At 45.5% G+C, this 17,180-nt stretch overlaps 3 protein-coding genes across 5 annotated transcripts; 1 reads left to right on the top strand and 2 right to left on the bottom strand.

Moving 5' to 3' along the window:
- Positions 1 to 670: 670 nt before the first annotated feature.
- Positions 671 to 7,336, bottom strand: YIPF1 (Yip1 domain family member 1). 3 transcript variants are annotated; one of them, XM_057431224.1, is made up of 8 exons: positions 7,109 to 7,333; positions 5,707 to 5,787; positions 5,510 to 5,597; positions 5,269 to 5,385; positions 4,043 to 4,209; positions 3,278 to 3,460; positions 1,914 to 2,008; positions 671 to 923 (listed from the first exon to the last, which is right to left on the bottom strand). In XM_057431224.1, the coding sequence occupies exons 1-7, from the start codon at positions 7,283 to 7,285 to the stop codon at positions 1,919 to 1,921; spliced, it is 903 nt and encodes a 300-aa protein (XP_057287207.1). In that variant the 5' UTR covers positions 7,286 to 7,333; the 3' UTR covers positions 671 to 923; positions 1,914 to 1,918. The 3 variants fall into 3 exon arrangements, with proteins under 3 accessions (XP_057287207.1, XP_057288907.1, XP_057288052.1); XM_057432924.1 differs by having other exon boundaries at positions 5,510 to 5,619; positions 7,109 to 7,298; XM_057432069.1 differs by lacking the exon at positions 671 to 923 and adding an exon at positions 1,570 to 1,693 and having other exon boundaries at positions 7,109 to 7,336.
- A 1,359-nt stretch (positions 7,337 to 8,695) lies between these two features.
- Positions 8,696 to 12,915, top strand: DIO1 (iodothyronine deiodinase 1). The gene is made up of 4 exons (XM_057430013.1): positions 8,696 to 9,093; positions 10,911 to 11,054; positions 12,102 to 12,301; positions 12,777 to 12,915. Exons 1-4 carry the CDS (start codon positions 8,763 to 8,765, stop codon positions 12,864 to 12,866), a joined length of 765 nt encoding a protein of 254 aa, XP_057285996.1. The 5' UTR covers positions 8,696 to 8,762; the 3' UTR covers positions 12,867 to 12,915.
- Positions 12,916 to 14,360: 1,445 nt separating this feature from the next.
- On the bottom strand, positions 14,361 to 17,065 carry IFT25 (intraflagellar transport 25). The gene is made up of 5 exons (XM_057416598.1): positions 16,874 to 17,065; positions 16,409 to 16,515; positions 15,673 to 15,741; positions 15,067 to 15,110; positions 14,361 to 14,584 (listed from the first exon to the last, which is right to left on the bottom strand). The coding sequence occupies exons 1-5, from the start codon at positions 16,969 to 16,971 to the stop codon at positions 14,477 to 14,479; spliced, it is 426 nt and encodes a 141-aa protein (XP_057272581.1). The 5' UTR covers positions 16,972 to 17,065; the 3' UTR covers positions 14,361 to 14,476.
- Positions 17,066 to 17,180: the final 115 nt, after the last annotated feature.

Raw genomic sequence — 17,180 nt, 5'->3', positions numbered from 1 at the left:
AAGCTCTTCCCTGCAAGGGTGCTGAGGCGCTGGCACAGGGTGCCCGGAGGAAGCGTTGGCTGCCCCATCCTGGCAGTGTTCCGAGGGCCAGGTTGGACACAGGGGCTTGGAGCAAGCTGCTCTGACCTGGAAGGTGTCCCTGCCCGTGGCGAAGCTGGACCTGGATGAGCCTTAGGGTCCCTTCCAACCGTTCTATGGCTCTGTGATACCCCCATTTTCCGTGTGCACACCCTCACCGTGCAGAGGGTCTGTTTCAGGAATTTCATTCGTGATTGAGAAAGTTCCGTTTCAAACGCTGAAGATCAATCAGAAACTCACAAAGCGGGAACGTCACACACACCACAGGCAGTTCCCGTTATCGGAGCCTGAGCAACGGGGCTGCCCCGGGTCCTTGCACAACAGCCTGGGCCGTGAGGGCCCCGTGAGGGCCGGTGAGCACTGCTGGGCTGAGGGACAGCGTGGCTGAGGGGAGGGAGTCGGGCGGGGCCCGGGAAAGCAGCAGGGACACGGAGGGAACCGCGTTACAGGTGCGGCAGAGCCTCGGTGGTGGCACAGGGCTCAAATCCTCAAAGGATTTGTCTCCCCCTTCCACACCTCTTTCCCCACCCTCCCCAACGCTTTAGGCTGGGGGGGAAGTGTTGGGTATTTCATGCACAAAATGAGGCCCAAATCCCCTTCAGACACTTTATTCAGAGGTGTGGGGCACATAGGCAGGATTTAAAGACAAAGTAGTGTAAAGGATTAGGATCAACAGTTCACTCTCTTCACGGAATGAGTGTCCAGCACACATGGAGATGTCCTTCTATCCATGGGACATCGCTGTCCTCTTGTACAAAAGCATCCCTTCTTACTGCACTTCCCATGGGCTTCAGTGGAAAAATAACCTGAAGTTGCTGTACAGATGGAGAAATGGGTGTTGTGATCTGAAAGAGACAAATAACTGCATGAATGTTACAGCTCCTCACAGGCACCAGGGGACACTGTAAGGTACCTACTTCTACCTCAATGCTGAAGTTCATATCGAATCTTCAATAGGCACCTGGGATGAGAAACTGGTTTTGCAGGAAGAAAGCTAAAACTGATCTGCATGATTAGGCTGAGTCACAGCTGGTTATTTTCTATGACCATTTTTGTTAGGCATATTTGACCGGATCCATTTTCTTTTACTACTTAATCCAATAGAGCTTCTAGTCAGTAAAGACTCCTGTTTCCACATACACACACATGTGGCTGGTGTACTTGCAGCAGCCTGGCCTCTGCATGCACGTCTGTCAGCCTTTTCCTGGGCCTGTTCCACATCTCAGCTCTCCAACAGAATTCAAGAGTCATCTGCCGCTGGCGGCACTCCCAGCTGCCAGGAAGCAAAACCTCAAACCATCCCACACCAGGAACGCGATCCACAGGGATGGCTCTGCTCAGAGTCAGCCCTGTGCAGAGATACAGATACACCCCAAACACAGAACTGCTGCTCTGAAACACATCACAAACATTGAGAGGGAAAAAAAGATCCAATTTACTTTTAACATTAAAGGAAAGGAAAACAGGAGTAGAATAGTTTATTACTACTTTTACTTGTGCAGTACAAACACTTTTGGGCTTTTATATGGGATTAAGGAAAAAAAAACCTCAAACAACATCTTTGAAAGGACCTATGGGACTGATTATTTAATGTGTTTCTTCACCAAGAGTAAACCTAAAAGAAAGGAAAGAGAACATGTCTTTGTGCATCAGTCTTTTACAGTTTTAATGGCTGTACTTAAAACTTATAACTGCAAAAAAGTTCATAAATGGTATTTTTATACATTTTTGGCAAAATTGGGCTGTTAAACCCTTTTCCACTCAACCACAGTAATGGGGAGGAGTTTCAAGATGGCTGTGATGATTACAGAAGAATGTTGAGGTTGGGTTCTTACCTTATTTACAGGTTCTTTGTTATTACTGTTGTTGCATTGTGAGCAGGGACGATAGGTGCAGGAAAATCCAGTTCAGGAGCATCAAAAAAGTACGCCTGCGTTACACAGAGGACAGAAAGACTGTTTAGGGGGAAATAAACAGTTCTGCCTCATCCCAGCTCTTCCTTTCCATACCCACTTTCACAAGGTACAAACACAGCACTGAAATGGCAAATTCAGATCTTTTCTGGTTTTAGCAGATTAGAAATAGTCAACTAAAATGGTGCTCTGAACAGTACCTCAAAATATAACAATTAGCAGCAAAGGCCCTTGAGAAAGACCTGTACTGGAAAGGACTGATGGTAAATATTTGACTGTTTGCTGTTTTAACCAATGAAGCGTCAGGCAGCCTCCTGCAACAGGAGCCCCACTGAATCCCAGACTGGTTTGGGTTGGAAGGGACCTTAAAGCTCATCCAGTTCCAACCCCTGCCATGGGCAGGGACACCTTCCACTAGAGCAGCTTGCTCCAAGCCCCTGTGTCCAACCTGGCCTTGAACACTGCCAGGGATGGGGCAGCCACAGCTTCTCTGGGCACCCTGTGCCAGTGCCTCAGCACCCTCACAGGGAAGAGCTTCTGCCTAAGAGCTCATCTCAATCTCCCCTCTGGCAGTGTAAAACCACTCCACCTTGTCCTGTCTCTTCCTGCCCTTGCAAAAAAATCAGCTGTAAGTCACCCAATAACATGAGTTGTGTTTTGCCTTTGCCTCCGTGTACACTGAGCTGCAGGGAACAAAATGTACCTACTGTGGAAGCTGAGGGGAGAACAGAACTGAAGTCTGGATAATACCATTCTACTTACTGCAATGAAGAGACAATAACAATTCAAGTACTCATCATTGTATATTTCAATAGCATTAGGGTCTTCTGTTTTCATAACGCTATATACTTTAAGTTCTAGCAGGTTTATATTTTCATACACAAAACTAAGCACACATTTTATACTGAATATTTAATCATTTTAAAGGACTAAGCATAGTACTCATTGGAACAAACTGTGACTGGATAAAGATTAATACTTTGCTGACACTAGACTGAATTAATGTAAATTTAAAACTGTTCCATGAGTGACTTCATGGGAGTTGGACTCCATCCTTATGGATTCCATCCAGCTCAAGATATCCTATGATTCCATAATTCATTATAGAGTTTGTTACTAGCACTGTCAGACTGGTATCAATTTTTCCTTATTTAAAATAAATGGGAAGTACTATTTCTTTCTTTATTAAAAAAGATTTTCCAGCAAGCAGCCAACTCCTCCTTCCCTGCACCGTAACGTGTCAGCAGCCTCTACCAGGTTAGAGGAAATGGAAGGCAGTGTCATACCAAGCAGCCGACAGCCAGCAGGGCATGGAGCAGAACCACGGTCCCCACGGTTGCCAGCGCAATCCTGCGGTTGTCATCTCGGACAGCAGGCCAGAAGGTCATCACCAAAACAGAGCCAGAGAGGCACAGGGAGAATATCATCAGCACCCAGCGCACCACTTTTTGTGGTATGATCCATAAAATCTGTACGAGGGAGGAAAGGGGTTGTTAGGAAATGGGGATTCATGCATATGATGCATCATTCTGTGACATTTAAGCACTTCCAGCCAATTTGTGCACAAATTAACTCATGCCTTATCTGACTGTTACTTGAGGAAACAAAACTGCAGTGATGAGCTCCTGGACACGACAGGAGCGTGTCGCCTGAGTTATGGCGCTCCCTCCAGGACCTGCTCCTTGCCAGAGTGGCCCAGGATGGTCCCCGCCAGGGAAACTTGTCCTTGGAGCCATCAGCATTGCCATCCTGCACAATGGGACACAAACATCCCAATACCTGAAGCTGGCTCAAGCTGCCTGCCAGGCTCACCAGCAGCACTCTTGCTTGGATGTGCTGCCTCCAGGGAAATGACCTGTCCTGGGCTTTTCCAGGACCCCCAATTACACAAGCTTCCATAAGCTTTATCACAGACAAACAAAGGAGCAAATGATTTGCCTAGACCCCAAGATTTTGGTTAACATGAATAACATTATAAGAAATAGCAAAGTTTCTAAACCAGGACCTCTTTGCGGGGCAGGTAACAGGTATACTCTTCAGGCCATACGTACCGCTGTGGGAATATAAACGAAGAGGGAGTAGCCATACACACACACTATCTCCAGGAACGAGTAGGAGACAATGTTCATGACTTTACTGTTCCTCCACATCAGGAAACCCCAGAGAGCAAGGGGAACAAGCCAAGCGTATGCATAAATGGCTGTTGCTGCTATGGACACTGGAAATACAACAAAAGGTTTAATGTTTGACTTAGAATGCCAGCCAGAATCAAAGCATTTAGCCTGAAACTAGAAAGCTACTTCTGAAGTTACTTTCAGGTTATAAAGCTTGAATTATTAATAAACTGAGGACTTTGTATTTATATCCAGTTTACACCTACTACTTTGCCAACTCTTCAAGTTAGTTTAAAAGTAAAGGCTCAAAGTATGCACTTGATATTGTCAGGTTTTTTACTACACCCCATGTCCAAAATGCTATTGGGTTCAGTGTGAAAGGAAGAGCCACAGAGAAAAGAAACTTAGTTAGGAATTCAGCTACTAATAGCTACTGAAAAATGAGAATAGAAGGCAGGCATGCTGCAAAAATTCAAAGAGAACAGAGACACGAGTGTTAAATCTGAACCGATTCAAGTGACTGGAGTGCCAAGAGGCAGCGCTCTTCCAAGTATGCTGTGGATTTTGGAAACAACCAGAAGCCACGTGCTTCTGCAGGGACAGCAGCCTCCTTCACACTACAAACACAGCTGTAGACAGCTGCCTCCTCCCTTTGAGCTCCCCAAGGCATGTATCAGTTGAGGAACTCCTGCTTATTTTTGAGTGTGGCAGAAGGTAACAATTTCCAGCCCTTGGTAGGTGATATGGGTAGTGCTTAATTTAGTCATTTTCTGTCTGAGGCCTTCAGGCTCCTTGGAGAAAGGCACCTACAAAAGCACCCCAGTGGGGACTTGTTGGGCTTTCACTCTCTGTACAAGGGGGCATTCACTAAGGCTAGAAAAGTAACTGCCCAAATTACTCCTGCTTGCTCTACTAAAACCCTGCAACTACTTTATGCTCTGGAGGGCTGGTGTTCTGCCAGTTACAGCCCACTGTAAGGACTCATTACACATCTCTCAAGATTAGAAAAAGCAATCAGTCACAGGACTGCTAAATCAAAGCTGTGATCTGGTTTTTCTATTACTTCATTAGCCCATTGGAAAAAATCCCACAACCAAGCAAACAAAACCCAAACTAGATAATCAAAACCCACAAACTCAGGACTGTATCAAGTACTTACACACCTTTTCTGAACTGGGGCACGTAGTGGTACGTTGGTTTGCCCAAATGGATGAAGAAGTTTGAGAGATTGCCACTAACAGCAATGGTAAAGACGAGCGTGGCACATATCCAAAAGGGACCTTAAAAGGAAACCAACAAGTTCAGTAACTCCTCTGCCCTCTTTCTTTTAAGGTTAGCAAGTAAAAAGAAATACAGACTCACACCATTTATCACAAAAGATAAATTCTCACCCCTCACACCTACCATAAAGGTCGGGATTGCTGCGGATATACAGCCTTACAAAGTTCTTCCCTGGTACTGGGAAAACTGAACCCTTGATTCTGTCCAGGACCTGTGAAAACAGACAGATGTGCCTGACTGAAAAGGCAAACAGGAAGAAAAACCTCAGTGTCTGGATAAAGCACAGTTCAGACAACAGTTCTCCTCTGGAGGGTATTCACCTGGTATGTGTCCACATCGAAGAACGTCTGGTAGTACTCAAACGTCCAGAAAGGGGCACTTTTCTTCTGTCCTGCAAGCAGCTGCATTGTGGGAAAGGCAACACAGAAAATAAGACAAGCATGCAATTTATGTATCTATTTTTATATTTGTATATTTCATACAGATGTTCATTTAAACAATAGCAGCCTTCCAGTGTCAGAAGGGGGCCTATAAGGATGCTAGGGAGGGACTCTTCATTCGGGACTATAGTGATAGGACAAGGGGTAATGGGTTAAAACCTAAACAGGGGAAGTTTAGATTGGATGTAAGGAAGAAGTTCTTTACTGTAAGGGTGGTGAAGCACTGGAATGGGTTGCCCAAGTAAGCTGTGAATGCTCCATTCCTGGTGGTGTTCAAGGCCAGGCTGGACAGAGCCTTGGGTGACATGGTTTAGTGTGAGGTGTCCCTGAACACGGCAGGGGGGTCTTAAGGTCTTTTCCAACCCCAACTATTCTGTGATTCCACGATTCTATGATTTCCGTACCTAGATAAAAACCAAACTTAACAGGGTGGCACTTATTATGAATTATTTAACATTTTCCCCTTCCCACTTTACTGTTAATGTCAGCAGCAGCTGGACTCTTATCTCCCTGCAAGGACAGTGGCTTGGGGTTCCAAAGAGCACCCTGATACCACCTTTTGCCACATCATAACACACAGCTTCATTAGCATCACAAGTTCCCTCACTGTTGTCAATGGCTGTGTTAGCTGAACCCTTCTAACAAGCCCTGGCTATTTCAGGAAGTTTTCTGCTCTCCTGCCAGAGTCACCAAGCCCACAGCAAAACCAATGGGAGTAAGTGCACTGCTGGGCTTTCATAGATCGTAGAATCCCAGGCTGGTTTGGGTTGGAAGGGACCTTAAGGCTCATCCAGTTCCAACCCCCTGCCATGGACAGGGACACCTTCCACTAGAGCAGCTTGCTCCAATCCCCGTCCAACCTGGCCTTGAACACTGCCAGGGATGGGGCAGCCACAGCTTCTCTGGGCACCCTGTGCCAGTATCTCACAGCAAAGAACTTCCTTATATCTAACCTAAATCTACTCTCTTTCAGTTTAAAGCCATTCCGCCTTGTCCTATCACTTATTTTCAGCTGCTGCTGTGCTCATCTCCCAGCATATCAGCTCAACTTAAACCACCACCACTGCAGTACTACTTCCTGGCCTGCAAACAACACCAACTGAAGAGCCAACACACATTTGCTTCTGCCAGTTCTCCTATCAAGAATGTAACCTGCGAGGGAGAAGCAGCAGAGTGTTCAGCCACCCAGCACAATGCCCTGGTGCCATCTAGAAAACTCTCAGTGCTGTCAGCACAATCTGTAGATGTGCCAGTGGAGGCACTGCAGGTGTAAGAGCATCACCTCTGTTTTATCGGAGTCATCGGTTCCCAGTAACTCATCATCCTCTTCTCTCCTGGGCTCCTGCAGGCGGCCGTGCTGATTCTTGGGGATTTCTGGCTCATCGATGCTTATTGTGGTGGCATCAGGATTTGCTGCAAGCAAATTAGCTGCATCGTCAAATTCTGCAAATAAGTACATTACGAGACAGGCAATGACCAAGCTACCAACGCTTCCATTCTCATGGCTCAAGAAACTACATTAAGACCCCTATATTGCCCACAAAGGGATCCATCAGTAGCTGAAGCTTGTCAAATACAACCTGTGTCTTAAAGCCCAGACTGACAGGGATCAAGCTGAGCATTTACTTGGTTAATAAAACATGAGGGAGTCCTTCCTGCTGATCTGTACCCTGATAGACCAAGGCTTCTCCTTTCTGAGGCCAGCAGGTCTCTACAATGGCAAAGGGAAGGTACCTCTCTAAAGATACTATAGAAATGTCTCATTTTAATCTTCTCCAAAAAATTACTTATTTCAGACCTACGTTTACTTATCAAAAAGTACACAAGTCAGGAACTACGGTCCCTTCCAGACTACAGAGCACTCCGCCTGTCTGCACCTTCCACTCCCCACCACAACGGGTTCTGGTCAACCCCGGTTCCGGTTTCCAGCTCCCCACCGCACAATCTCCTCTCAGGAGCTGGAGATACTCCTGACACCACCTGCCAAACGCAGCTTTTACAGGCTGTAGTGTGTGCACGTATACACACATCGCTTGTGTATATATATATATATATATATAAAAGTATTGTACATATATGTATTTATATGTTTAATTATAGCTGTATAGCACGTATTTTGATAATTTACGGTTATATCATTACACATATTCATAGAATCACAGAATCAGCCAGGTTGGAAAAGACCTTTAAGATCATTGAGTGCAACTGTTGCCCCAGTGCTGCCAAGGCCACCACTAAACCGCGTCCCGAAGTGCCACGTCTACAAACCTTTAAATACCTTCCAGGGACGGTGACTCCAGCCCTGCCCTGGGCAGCCTGTTCCAATGCCTGAGCACCCTTTGGGGAAGGAATTGTTCCTAATACCCAATCTAAACCTTCCCTGGTGCAGCCTGAGGCCATTGCCTCTTCTATAGCTTGTCACTTGGGAGGAGCCACCTCCTTGCTCCATCCTCTTGTCAGGCAGTTTTAGAGGGCAACGAAATCCCCCTGAGCCTTCTCTTCTCCAGACTAAACCCCCCAGGTCCCTTAGCTGTTCCCCATCACACTTGTGTTCCAGGCCCTGCACATAACTGCTGGTGGTATCAGCCCCTCAGGTACTGCTGGCATAATTCTTTAATCCATGGTTCAGGGAAAACATACTGATTCAGCTCCTCCCATTAGGAAAATACACATCTGTGAATCAGCCTTACAACCGTGCAGGTGGCACTGAAAGTCTACCATCACTGTCATTAAATCCTTTGGTGTAAGTGGGCAGAGCACTGCTGACAGGCTCCTCACTCACACAGACACTGAACTCCAGGGAGAGGTGACAGTGTGCAAGGCACAGCAGAAATGTGGCCAAACACGTGGATGTTTTTCCTCCCCCTCCCCCTTTACCTTTGCCCCTGCCATTGCCCTGCATTGCTGTCAGAAGCTGTTAGAGCTCCTCCACCACAATGCTCAGCATCAGGGTATTCCTCCAAAAATTCCTGATTCTCCTGCACGTTACTCTGTGTGTTGTTGTTGGCAAAACACTGCTGGTTCTGTTCCCCAATGCCATGAAAAGATACATCCTGAAACTGGGTGCAAAGAGCAGAATGAACGAGAATCCAAAGTTCAGCTATGAAAACTGGGGCCCAACGTTTTTCAGCTTCAAGTATCTGCTCTTTGTGCTGAAGGTGAAGTGGAAGAGGCTGGAGGATGAAGCCTACGAGGGACACCCTGCTCCCAACACACCGGTGGTGACACTCGACGGGGAAGTTCATCACCTCCTTGATTTCATGCAAGGTCAGTAAATCAGCTGTGCGGATGGGTTTGGCTTGCCAAGGTGGTAACTGTGGAGATGCTGCTGATCATAGACTCATAGAATCAACCAGGTTGGAAAAGACCTTTAAGCTCATCAAGTCCAACCATTATCCCAGCACTGCCAAGGCCACCACTAACCCATGGCACTGAGGGCCTCGTCTACACGGTTTGTGAGCACTTCCAGGGACGGTGACTCCAGCACTGCCCTGGGCAGCCTTTGGGGAAGAAATTGTTCCTCAGCTCCATCTAAACCTGCCCTGGGGCAGCTTGAGGCCGTTTCCTCTTGTCCCATGCCTTGTTCCTTGGGAGCAGAGCCCAGCCCCCTCCTGGCTCCATCCTCCTGTCAGGCAGTTGTAGGGAGCGATAAGGTCCCCCCTGAGCCTTCTCTTCTCCAGACTAAACCCACCCAGGTCCCTCAGCCATTCCCCATCACACTTGGGCTCCAGGCCCTGCACCAGCTCCGCAGCCCTTCTCTGGACCTGCTCCAGCAACTGAACAGGCACAGGCAATGGCGCAAGAGTGTGCAGTGATTCCTAAGCATTGGCTGCCATTCCTTGTACAGAAAGCCCCACACCAGCTCCCTTGGCCTAAAGCCGAGAAAGCACATGGTGGTTGTTTTTCTTCCAGATCCAACATGGCTAGAAATAAAGCAGAAGAAAAAGCAGCTGCTTTGTACTTTGTCCACTGCCTCCCACCGAGTGCTCTGTAGAATGTGGAATTAATCATTAAGCTGCAGTTTTGATCCCCTTGGGAGGCATTACATCCTTCTCTAATGCTGCTTTTCTTATTATACACATATATATGTTTATGCAGAAAATAGGATGCAAATTTGGAGAAGATACACAATATCTCCAGGAAGATACCTGCCTTATTAGATCCTTTAGGACATGGATCCCTGTGAGCAGCAGGTTTTGAAGTTAAGCCCAGCCAGGAGGAAGATCTTGAACAAATTTCAGATAATTCAGCATAACCATAGACTAAAAGAGGTGCTTTATTATCCTGCAAGTCCTCTTAAATTGAGGCCTTGCAAATAGATGCTCACACCTGTAGGCACATCTGTGTAAGCAACTGCAGGGACCCTTTTGCTAGTGGCTTGTGTAACATTAGTTTAATAAACAGTAAGATACAAACAAAGCTGTGCTCGGACAGGGCATTGCAGAAAGACACCAAAAGTACTGAAGCCTGTGATGCATGACTTTAAAATCTGCAGCTTCCACTCTGCTCAGCTACAAGCAAAAACAAATCAAGACATGTCCAAGAGGTTCGTTAAAAGGGATTAGGACTCTGTGTGTCCATCCCTGAACCACTCATTGTCCTTTGGAAAACCTCACAGATGATCATGTTTAGGATTTCTGAAGTCATAAGGATGGATCTTTGGAAGCTGCAACGTGCTACATGCTGTATATCCATTTTAGATCAGTCCTGAAACGTTGGTCATTTGAGAGTCGGATCTGATGAGGAGCACACGGGAGAAGCTGCGTGACTGTACAGTGCCTCCTGCCTTTAGTGGTCTCTACAAAGGAATGGGTCCCCCTCAGATAAGCTCATTGCTGGATCCAGTACAGGTCAGAGCCAAGCTAGGGAAAAGAAAGCATCTTTCTGCCTGTTTTGCATAGATGCAGATGTCCTGCTGCCAATTTTAATGTCCCAGGAGGAGAGTTATGGGCTAAAGTAACATAAATGACTTTACTACTGTTGCCCAGGAAACTCCACAACAGAGGCTGAATTCAGTGTGTGTGTCTAATTCTGCCCCTTCTCCCTCCACTGATTTAACCACAAACTGTTCCATTTTTTTCCAGACAACCGGCCTTTAATCCTGAATTTTGGAAGCTGCACCTGACCTTCATTTATGTTAAAATTTCATGAGTTCAACAAGCTCATCCAAGATTTCAGCTCCACAGCAGATTTCCTCATTATCTACATTGAAGAAGCTCATGCCGTAGGTACAGTACAAACATCACAGTAACACCCACCAAAACTTCAGACATGGAGCAGTCCCTTTAGGAAGAGAAGTATCTTGGCAAAGGAGGGAACTGCAAATAGGAAAGACATCTTCCTCAAATCTAAAGGGGCAACACACTGGTTTGCGTCCCTAATGCTTCACAAAGATTTTACTCACACATTTCACTTTACACTGAGGTACTGCTGCTGGAGACACTCATCCCTGTGAAGGTGAAGTACACAGTTGTATCTTTACAAACCTTCCTGCCAGTGTTAACACAGCTCCTTTTGGAAGGAAAAAACAAAGCATTTCAGAGAACAAAGGTTAAGTGTAAAATGCCAGTGTGTTATGTGTTTGGGGTTTTAAATGATTCATTTTTAACACATCTCAAGAACACACTCCAATCTGAAAAATGTAGCAAACTATATACACTTTTATCCACACTGAACTCCAGGTAACACGTTAGCACTGATTATATCCCAGGGTTAAGGTGGTTTTCTAAACCAACATTTACAGTTCTCAAGTTTTTGAACAATACATCACTTTTTGTAGTTGAGAAACAGTACCTCAGTCACAGAATCCCAGACTGGTTTGTGTTGGAAGGGACCATAAAGCTCCTCCAGTTCCAACTCCCTGCCATGGGCAGTGACACCTTCCACTAGAGCAGTTTGCTCAAAACCTTTTAACTAGTTTCTACTTCCCTAGGAACAGTTGCATGCAAACATGTGTTTGTGTTATTCCTGGAAAACAAAGATGAGCCCTGGCTGAAATGCTTCACTTCTCACAGAGATGAAGTTTTGTTTTATAGGCTTAATGAGTAGAATGACGCAGAATGAACAGTGATGCTGTTGTGACTGTGCTAAATGAACGGGTGTCAGCCAACAGCACTGCTTACCATTTTAAAGTCCCCTCTGCGCCCAACACTTTGACAAACCTTACCCAAGTAAGACACGTATCCTCCACCTGGTATCTTTCTATCACAGTGTATCCCCACCCTTAACACCTATTCCAAACGTTCCTTGCTAACTCCCTTTCTCATTTGTTTTAGATGGATGGGCTTTTAAAAACAATGTCGTTATTAAAAATCACAGAAGCCTTGAAGATCGGAAAATGGCAGCCCAGTTTCTTCAGAAAAACGATCCTTTATGTCCAGTGGTTTTAGACACTATGGAAAACCTGAGCAGTGCAAAATACGCTGCGTTGCCAGAACGACTGTATCTACTTCAAGGAGGAAAGGTTGTCTACAAGGTAAAAAAATATCAACAATAATAATGAGCATAATATATGGAGATATTTAAATTTCTGAATATTTTGGGAATGTTTTACATCTAACTCAGTTTCATTCTGTGTGAGAGAGAAAAATCAGAGTTCACTGTAACTGTGGAAAGAAAAGGACTTGCAGCAAAACCAGCCTGGGCTTTACGATGTACATACTTGATGTACACCTCAGTCTTGCTCAAATATTTATCTTCTGGCTCACTAGGAAACACAGGTACACCAAAGTTCAGATGCAAAAACACTCTCCAGCTCCAGGATCCACATCCTGGCCCTGTCACAGTTACACGCAGGGCGTAACCTGTGCATACACTCTCTACCACGCAACGGCTGCCATGCAAATGAAGCCCACGCGCACCTACCTGTAGTCCTGCTGTAATCGCTGTGTGCTAAAGGACTTGTGCTCTGTCTACTTTAGTGTCACTGTATAGTATCATTGCCTTTGCAGGGAGGACCGGGGCCTTGGAATTATCACCCCCAGGAAATACGTGCCATCCTGGAAAAAATGAGATCAGAAACGGAGAGGACTTCAGAGTAAAGACTGTCTGGATAAGAAAGCTCAATGAGTAAGGTTTCATAGATAGAAGCAAAAGAATATAAAAATACCAAGAGACAAGAAGAAAAAGAACTCTGCAGGTGCATCCAAAGAGCATCTGTGAAGTGGTTCATTACATGTTTGTCCAGAGGTTTTCAAGTCTCATTGCTACAACCCCAACCACTGCACTGTAGTATCTTACTATGCTTACACCACACGTGGTAATGAATAGTAGTTGGGCCCACTGAGCTGTCAGGACTTGATACCAGCATTTACATTTGTAAAGAATATCATGCAGGATGAACTTGAGGGGTGGTGCCATCTCCAAAAGTCAACTGGCATGCAAAAGAACTGGTGTCACAGGCTGAGGATTCTCTTGTATAGACAGAACTCTCCTAAATATTCACTTTCACGGTCTTCAGAAGGCTTCTGAACCAAGACAATCTCCACCAACATTTGTTTCTATTAATATTTGTTGTGACAGTCACAGCTTAAAGCAGGGACGGCTGTGACCTGATTGTAGAAAATATTTATAGGAACAAGGGATTGATCTGCAACTATTAAAAAACTACCACAGCACTTCATGTGGCTTCAGGTTATTTCCCTCCTCACCCTGTCCCTCTTCCCCTCTGGGTTATTTCCAGACATTAGTAGATGTTCATATTATATTCATCCTATTAACCTTTGAGTTTGAGTTGAGAAAGTTACCAATTTAAGAACTGCTGAAGGATTTGACAGTAGGAAGCAATACCTCCCATTCAAGTATTGCACACCTTTTTTTTTCCTATTCAACTCAAAGTGCACAGGAAGCATTTTCCAGGAAAGCAGGTTTTAACTCATATATTGAGAAAGTCTGATATAAACATACTAATTTAAATGGACCCAGTTATATTGCAGGGCCACAAGGATGATCAGGAGCTGGAGCACCTTCTGTAAGAAGACAGGCTGAGAAAGTTGGGGCTGTTCAGCCTGGAAAAGAGAAGGCTGCGTGGAGACCTCATAGCAGCCTTCCAGTATCTGAAAGGGACCTATAAGGATGCTGGGGAGGGACTTTTCATTAGGGACTGTAGCAATAGGACAAGGGGTAATGGGTTAAAACTTAAACAGGGGAAGTTTAGATTGGCTATAAGGAGGAAGGTCTTTACTGTGAGGGTGGTGAGGCACTGGAATGGGTTGCCTAAAGAAGTGGTAAACGCTCCATCCCTGGCAGTGTTCAAGGCTAGCTCGGACAGAGCCTTAGGTGACATGGTGTAGTGTGAGATGTCCCTGCCCGTGGCAGGGTGGTGGAACTGGGTGATCTTAAGGTCCTTTCCAACCCAAACTATTCTATGATTCTGTAAGTGTTTTAGGATAACAGTCTGGGTTATAAAACTCAAAAGCTGTTACTACAAAGATACTTCATTGTGGTTGGACCCAATGATCTTAAAAGTCTTTTCAACCCAAATGATTCTATTCTATTCCACACATTAATCCGGTGGGGAATACAAACTACAACCATACCTTCAAAAAACATTTTAATACAAGGTTTTAATGATAAATATTCTCTGCACTACAGATATCAAAATATAACTTCTGTACATAACAAAAATAGGAGGTACAAATTTAAGCCAGACCTAAGTGTTTTCTGCTGCGCCCTCTGCTATCACCCGGTGCACTGATACAAAGTGATCGAAGGCAGATTTGATGACGAAACGCAAGTAAGTGGCTTCAAATTCAGGAAGCTGTAGAAGGAAAAAAAGATGTTATAGCATTTTCTGTAGTAACAGAACTACCAAACAACACTTGCAGAAGTTTGTTACCCCGAAGGATCTAGATCCTTCTGCCTGTTTTCGAATCACACATAAATCAAGCTTTTTTAATACATGCAGCCAGCTTCAGAGATTCTTGAGATGACAGGAATTCAAAAATAGTACCATTCCTCCCAAATCCTGCAGCCTCAAAGGCAACAATTGAAAGAGGAAGAATTGCCACGCTCCTGCAAAGAGCTCTTTCACATGATTACAAGCAGTAGGCAGATGCAATTTCATACCATAATCTACAAAGGAGCAGTCAGGAAGCGCAATTGCATACCATGATCTACAAATTCCTGTCTCAAACATCAACTTAGCAATAACCATAAATAAAGGCATGTTTTGATTTCTCCCCAGCTAGTCTAGACATCCCATTTCATGAACCACTACGGACATAGGCTGTAAATACTCACTGGAAATTCTTCCTTTTGAAGCTGTCCTTCTGTGTGTTCCAAATCTAGAAAGGATATTTTAAAGCAGATAATGAAGAATAGTGTGCAATGCTGGACTTCAGAGTTCAAGAGAGTTTAAGGACCATGAACTACATACAGAAATTGTTCTCTGGTTTTATTTGTACAAGGTGATTTAAGAGAACAACTACTTTTTGCAGTATCCCAGTGTATATATATCCCACTCCTTATACTGTTATATAAAATGTCACCCAAGGGACGTGAAAAAAACCAACAAACCAGCCAAACAATGCAGGAAAATAGCACTCTATTATGCTGTGTAAGTCTGGTTTTAATTTTTGGAACATAAAAGCCAGTGCACAAGCAGAGCTTTTAGCCCTCATACAGCATTTTACATCTCCAAACTGCTACAGAGAACAGCAATATTCATAAACTTCACTTCGATGTGATTAGTACGTGAACGTCTAATAAAATAATCATCAAGCCGCACTTGACTACTCAACAGGTAGACACGGGGTTAAAATGAGTCGGTGAAAAAGATCCACGTTATTCCCATAGGATCAACATTATTCCCATAGAATCCCCACTGCTTCAGATTCAGAATCTTACCTTTTTCAATGCACTCTTCAAAACCTACAGGGTCTTCAGATATGCTTCTTTCAATCCTTAAGGTCCGCACTAAAACATATATACATTTAAAGCATCAACATGAATTCTGATCCTTTACTGATAATGCTATTTATTCCATCACTTTTCATCTACAAGGCACTTTAAAAGCATTAACTAATCCAGTCTTCCACCTACTTATGGGTCAGGACTCAGCCACAACCCCCATCCTCATGTTCCAAGCTGGATAAACAACACGTTTTCATGTCTTCTGTGTAGCCTTTGCTCATGGCCAAGCTCTCGTCTCCAAGCTCTGACCTTGTAACAGTCCTTTCTGTCTTAGACCTCACATTTTCCTTCATAGTATTTAAAAAAAAAGGAAGACTAAAAGAGTTCTGTCCTATGAAATGATAAAAACCAGCATATAAAAATAAATCATTCAGTACTGCAGTCCTATTCATTAAATCAGAACAGCCATCTCTGTGCAACAGAACAGTTACGTGTTCAATGCAAGTGTTGTAAGAACAAAGTGCAGGCGGGATAGGTTTTCCATCCTTTTTTTTACTTATGGAAACCTTTGGATGTGAAGGACAATTGCTCTGTGAAGCTAAACCTTTAAGAACCTGTTAAAAGCGGCTTCTTCTGTAACACGACACTTTACTTACACTACTGTGATGATTCACGCAAAGGCAGAGATTTTAACATGATACATATGGCGCTGCAATACATAAAGCCTTACCCAAATAACTCTGGATTGTGACTTTGCTGATTTTTACACGTTTAGGAAAACCAATAATGAGCTCCTGTGGGAACATGCCTGTCGTGGTCCAAAACGTTTCTGAGTTGCTGTGGAGAGAACAGGACAAACCCCTCACCTGCAGCTTTCCATTTAGAACCATCTTCAAAGCAATTCATCACACAGAAAACAAAGAAAACCCCATCCAAACCCATTTTAATTTGGGGTATTTTAAGCAACCCCCTGTACGACAACGTGCAAGCTCTGTGGAGGTGTTAACACTTCACCGGCCAGGCCCTGCACCCCAGCAGGGCTCACAAATGGCGGGGGGTTATGAGGTAACCTGGTGGGGGCTGAGCCCGGCGCTGACGGGCAGCACTACCGGTAGCCCCGGGGGACGGATCCCTGAGGGGAGCGGCCGCTTCCCGCCGGGGCCCGCGCCCCCTCAGCGCCCCGCGCCCTCCTCACCCGTCCACGACGCTCTCGGCAGGGTGCTGCTCGTCGCTGGACGTGGCCAGGACCAGGGCAGCCCCCGCCGAGCTCAGGCACCAGTCGGTGGCCCTCATCCCCGCGCGGGGCCGCCGCTACCAGGCAACGGCGGCTGCGGCGACACCCGCAGAGCCGGCCCCGGGAGCCTCGCACGGGGCCCCGGGAGGAGCGTGGCGGCGGCGGTGCGGGAGGCTGCGGAGGGAAGAGCTCGTCCCGCACAAGGCAAAGGGAGACCAGGCGGGACCCCAAAACCCCCTCAGCCGCCGCTCCCGGCATGCCCCGCGCC

This window comes from Pezoporus wallicus, unplaced genomic scaffold (genome assembly GCF_028554395.1).
Source record: "Pezoporus wallicus isolate ANWC-B61680 ecotype Strahan unplaced genomic scaffold, APGP_CSIRO_Pwel_v1 contig_12146, whole genome shotgun sequence".
Lineage (NCBI taxonomy): Eukaryota > Metazoa > Chordata > Aves > Psittaciformes > Psittacidae > Pezoporus > Pezoporus wallicus.
This window is presented reverse-complemented; position numbering and strand designations above follow the sequence as displayed.

Coding starts and splice junctions, on each gene's coding strand:
- YIPF1 (XM_057432069.1), bottom strand. CDS start 7,285: ATGTACTTATTTGCAGAATTTGACGATGCAGCTAATTTGCTTGCAGCA. Junction 5,788..7,108: donor ATGACTCCGATAAAACAGAG/GTGATGCTCTTA, acceptor CCCACAATGCAG/CTGCTTGCAGGACAGAAGAA. Junction 3,461..4,042: donor TCGTTTATATTCCCACAGCG/GTACGTATGGCC, acceptor TCCCTCGTACAG/ATTTTATGGATCATACCACA.
- IFT25 (XM_057416598.1), bottom strand. CDS start 16,971: ATGAGGGCCACCGACTGGTGCCTGAGCTCGGCGGGGGCTGCCCTGGTC. Junction 15,742..16,408: donor CACAATCCAGAGTTATTTGG/GTAAGGCTTTAT, acceptor TATATGTTTTAG/TGCGGACCTTAAGGATTGAA. Junction 15,111..15,672: donor TGAAGAGTGCATTGAAAAAG/GTAAGATTCTGA, acceptor TATCCTTTCTAG/ATTTGGAACACACAGAAGGA.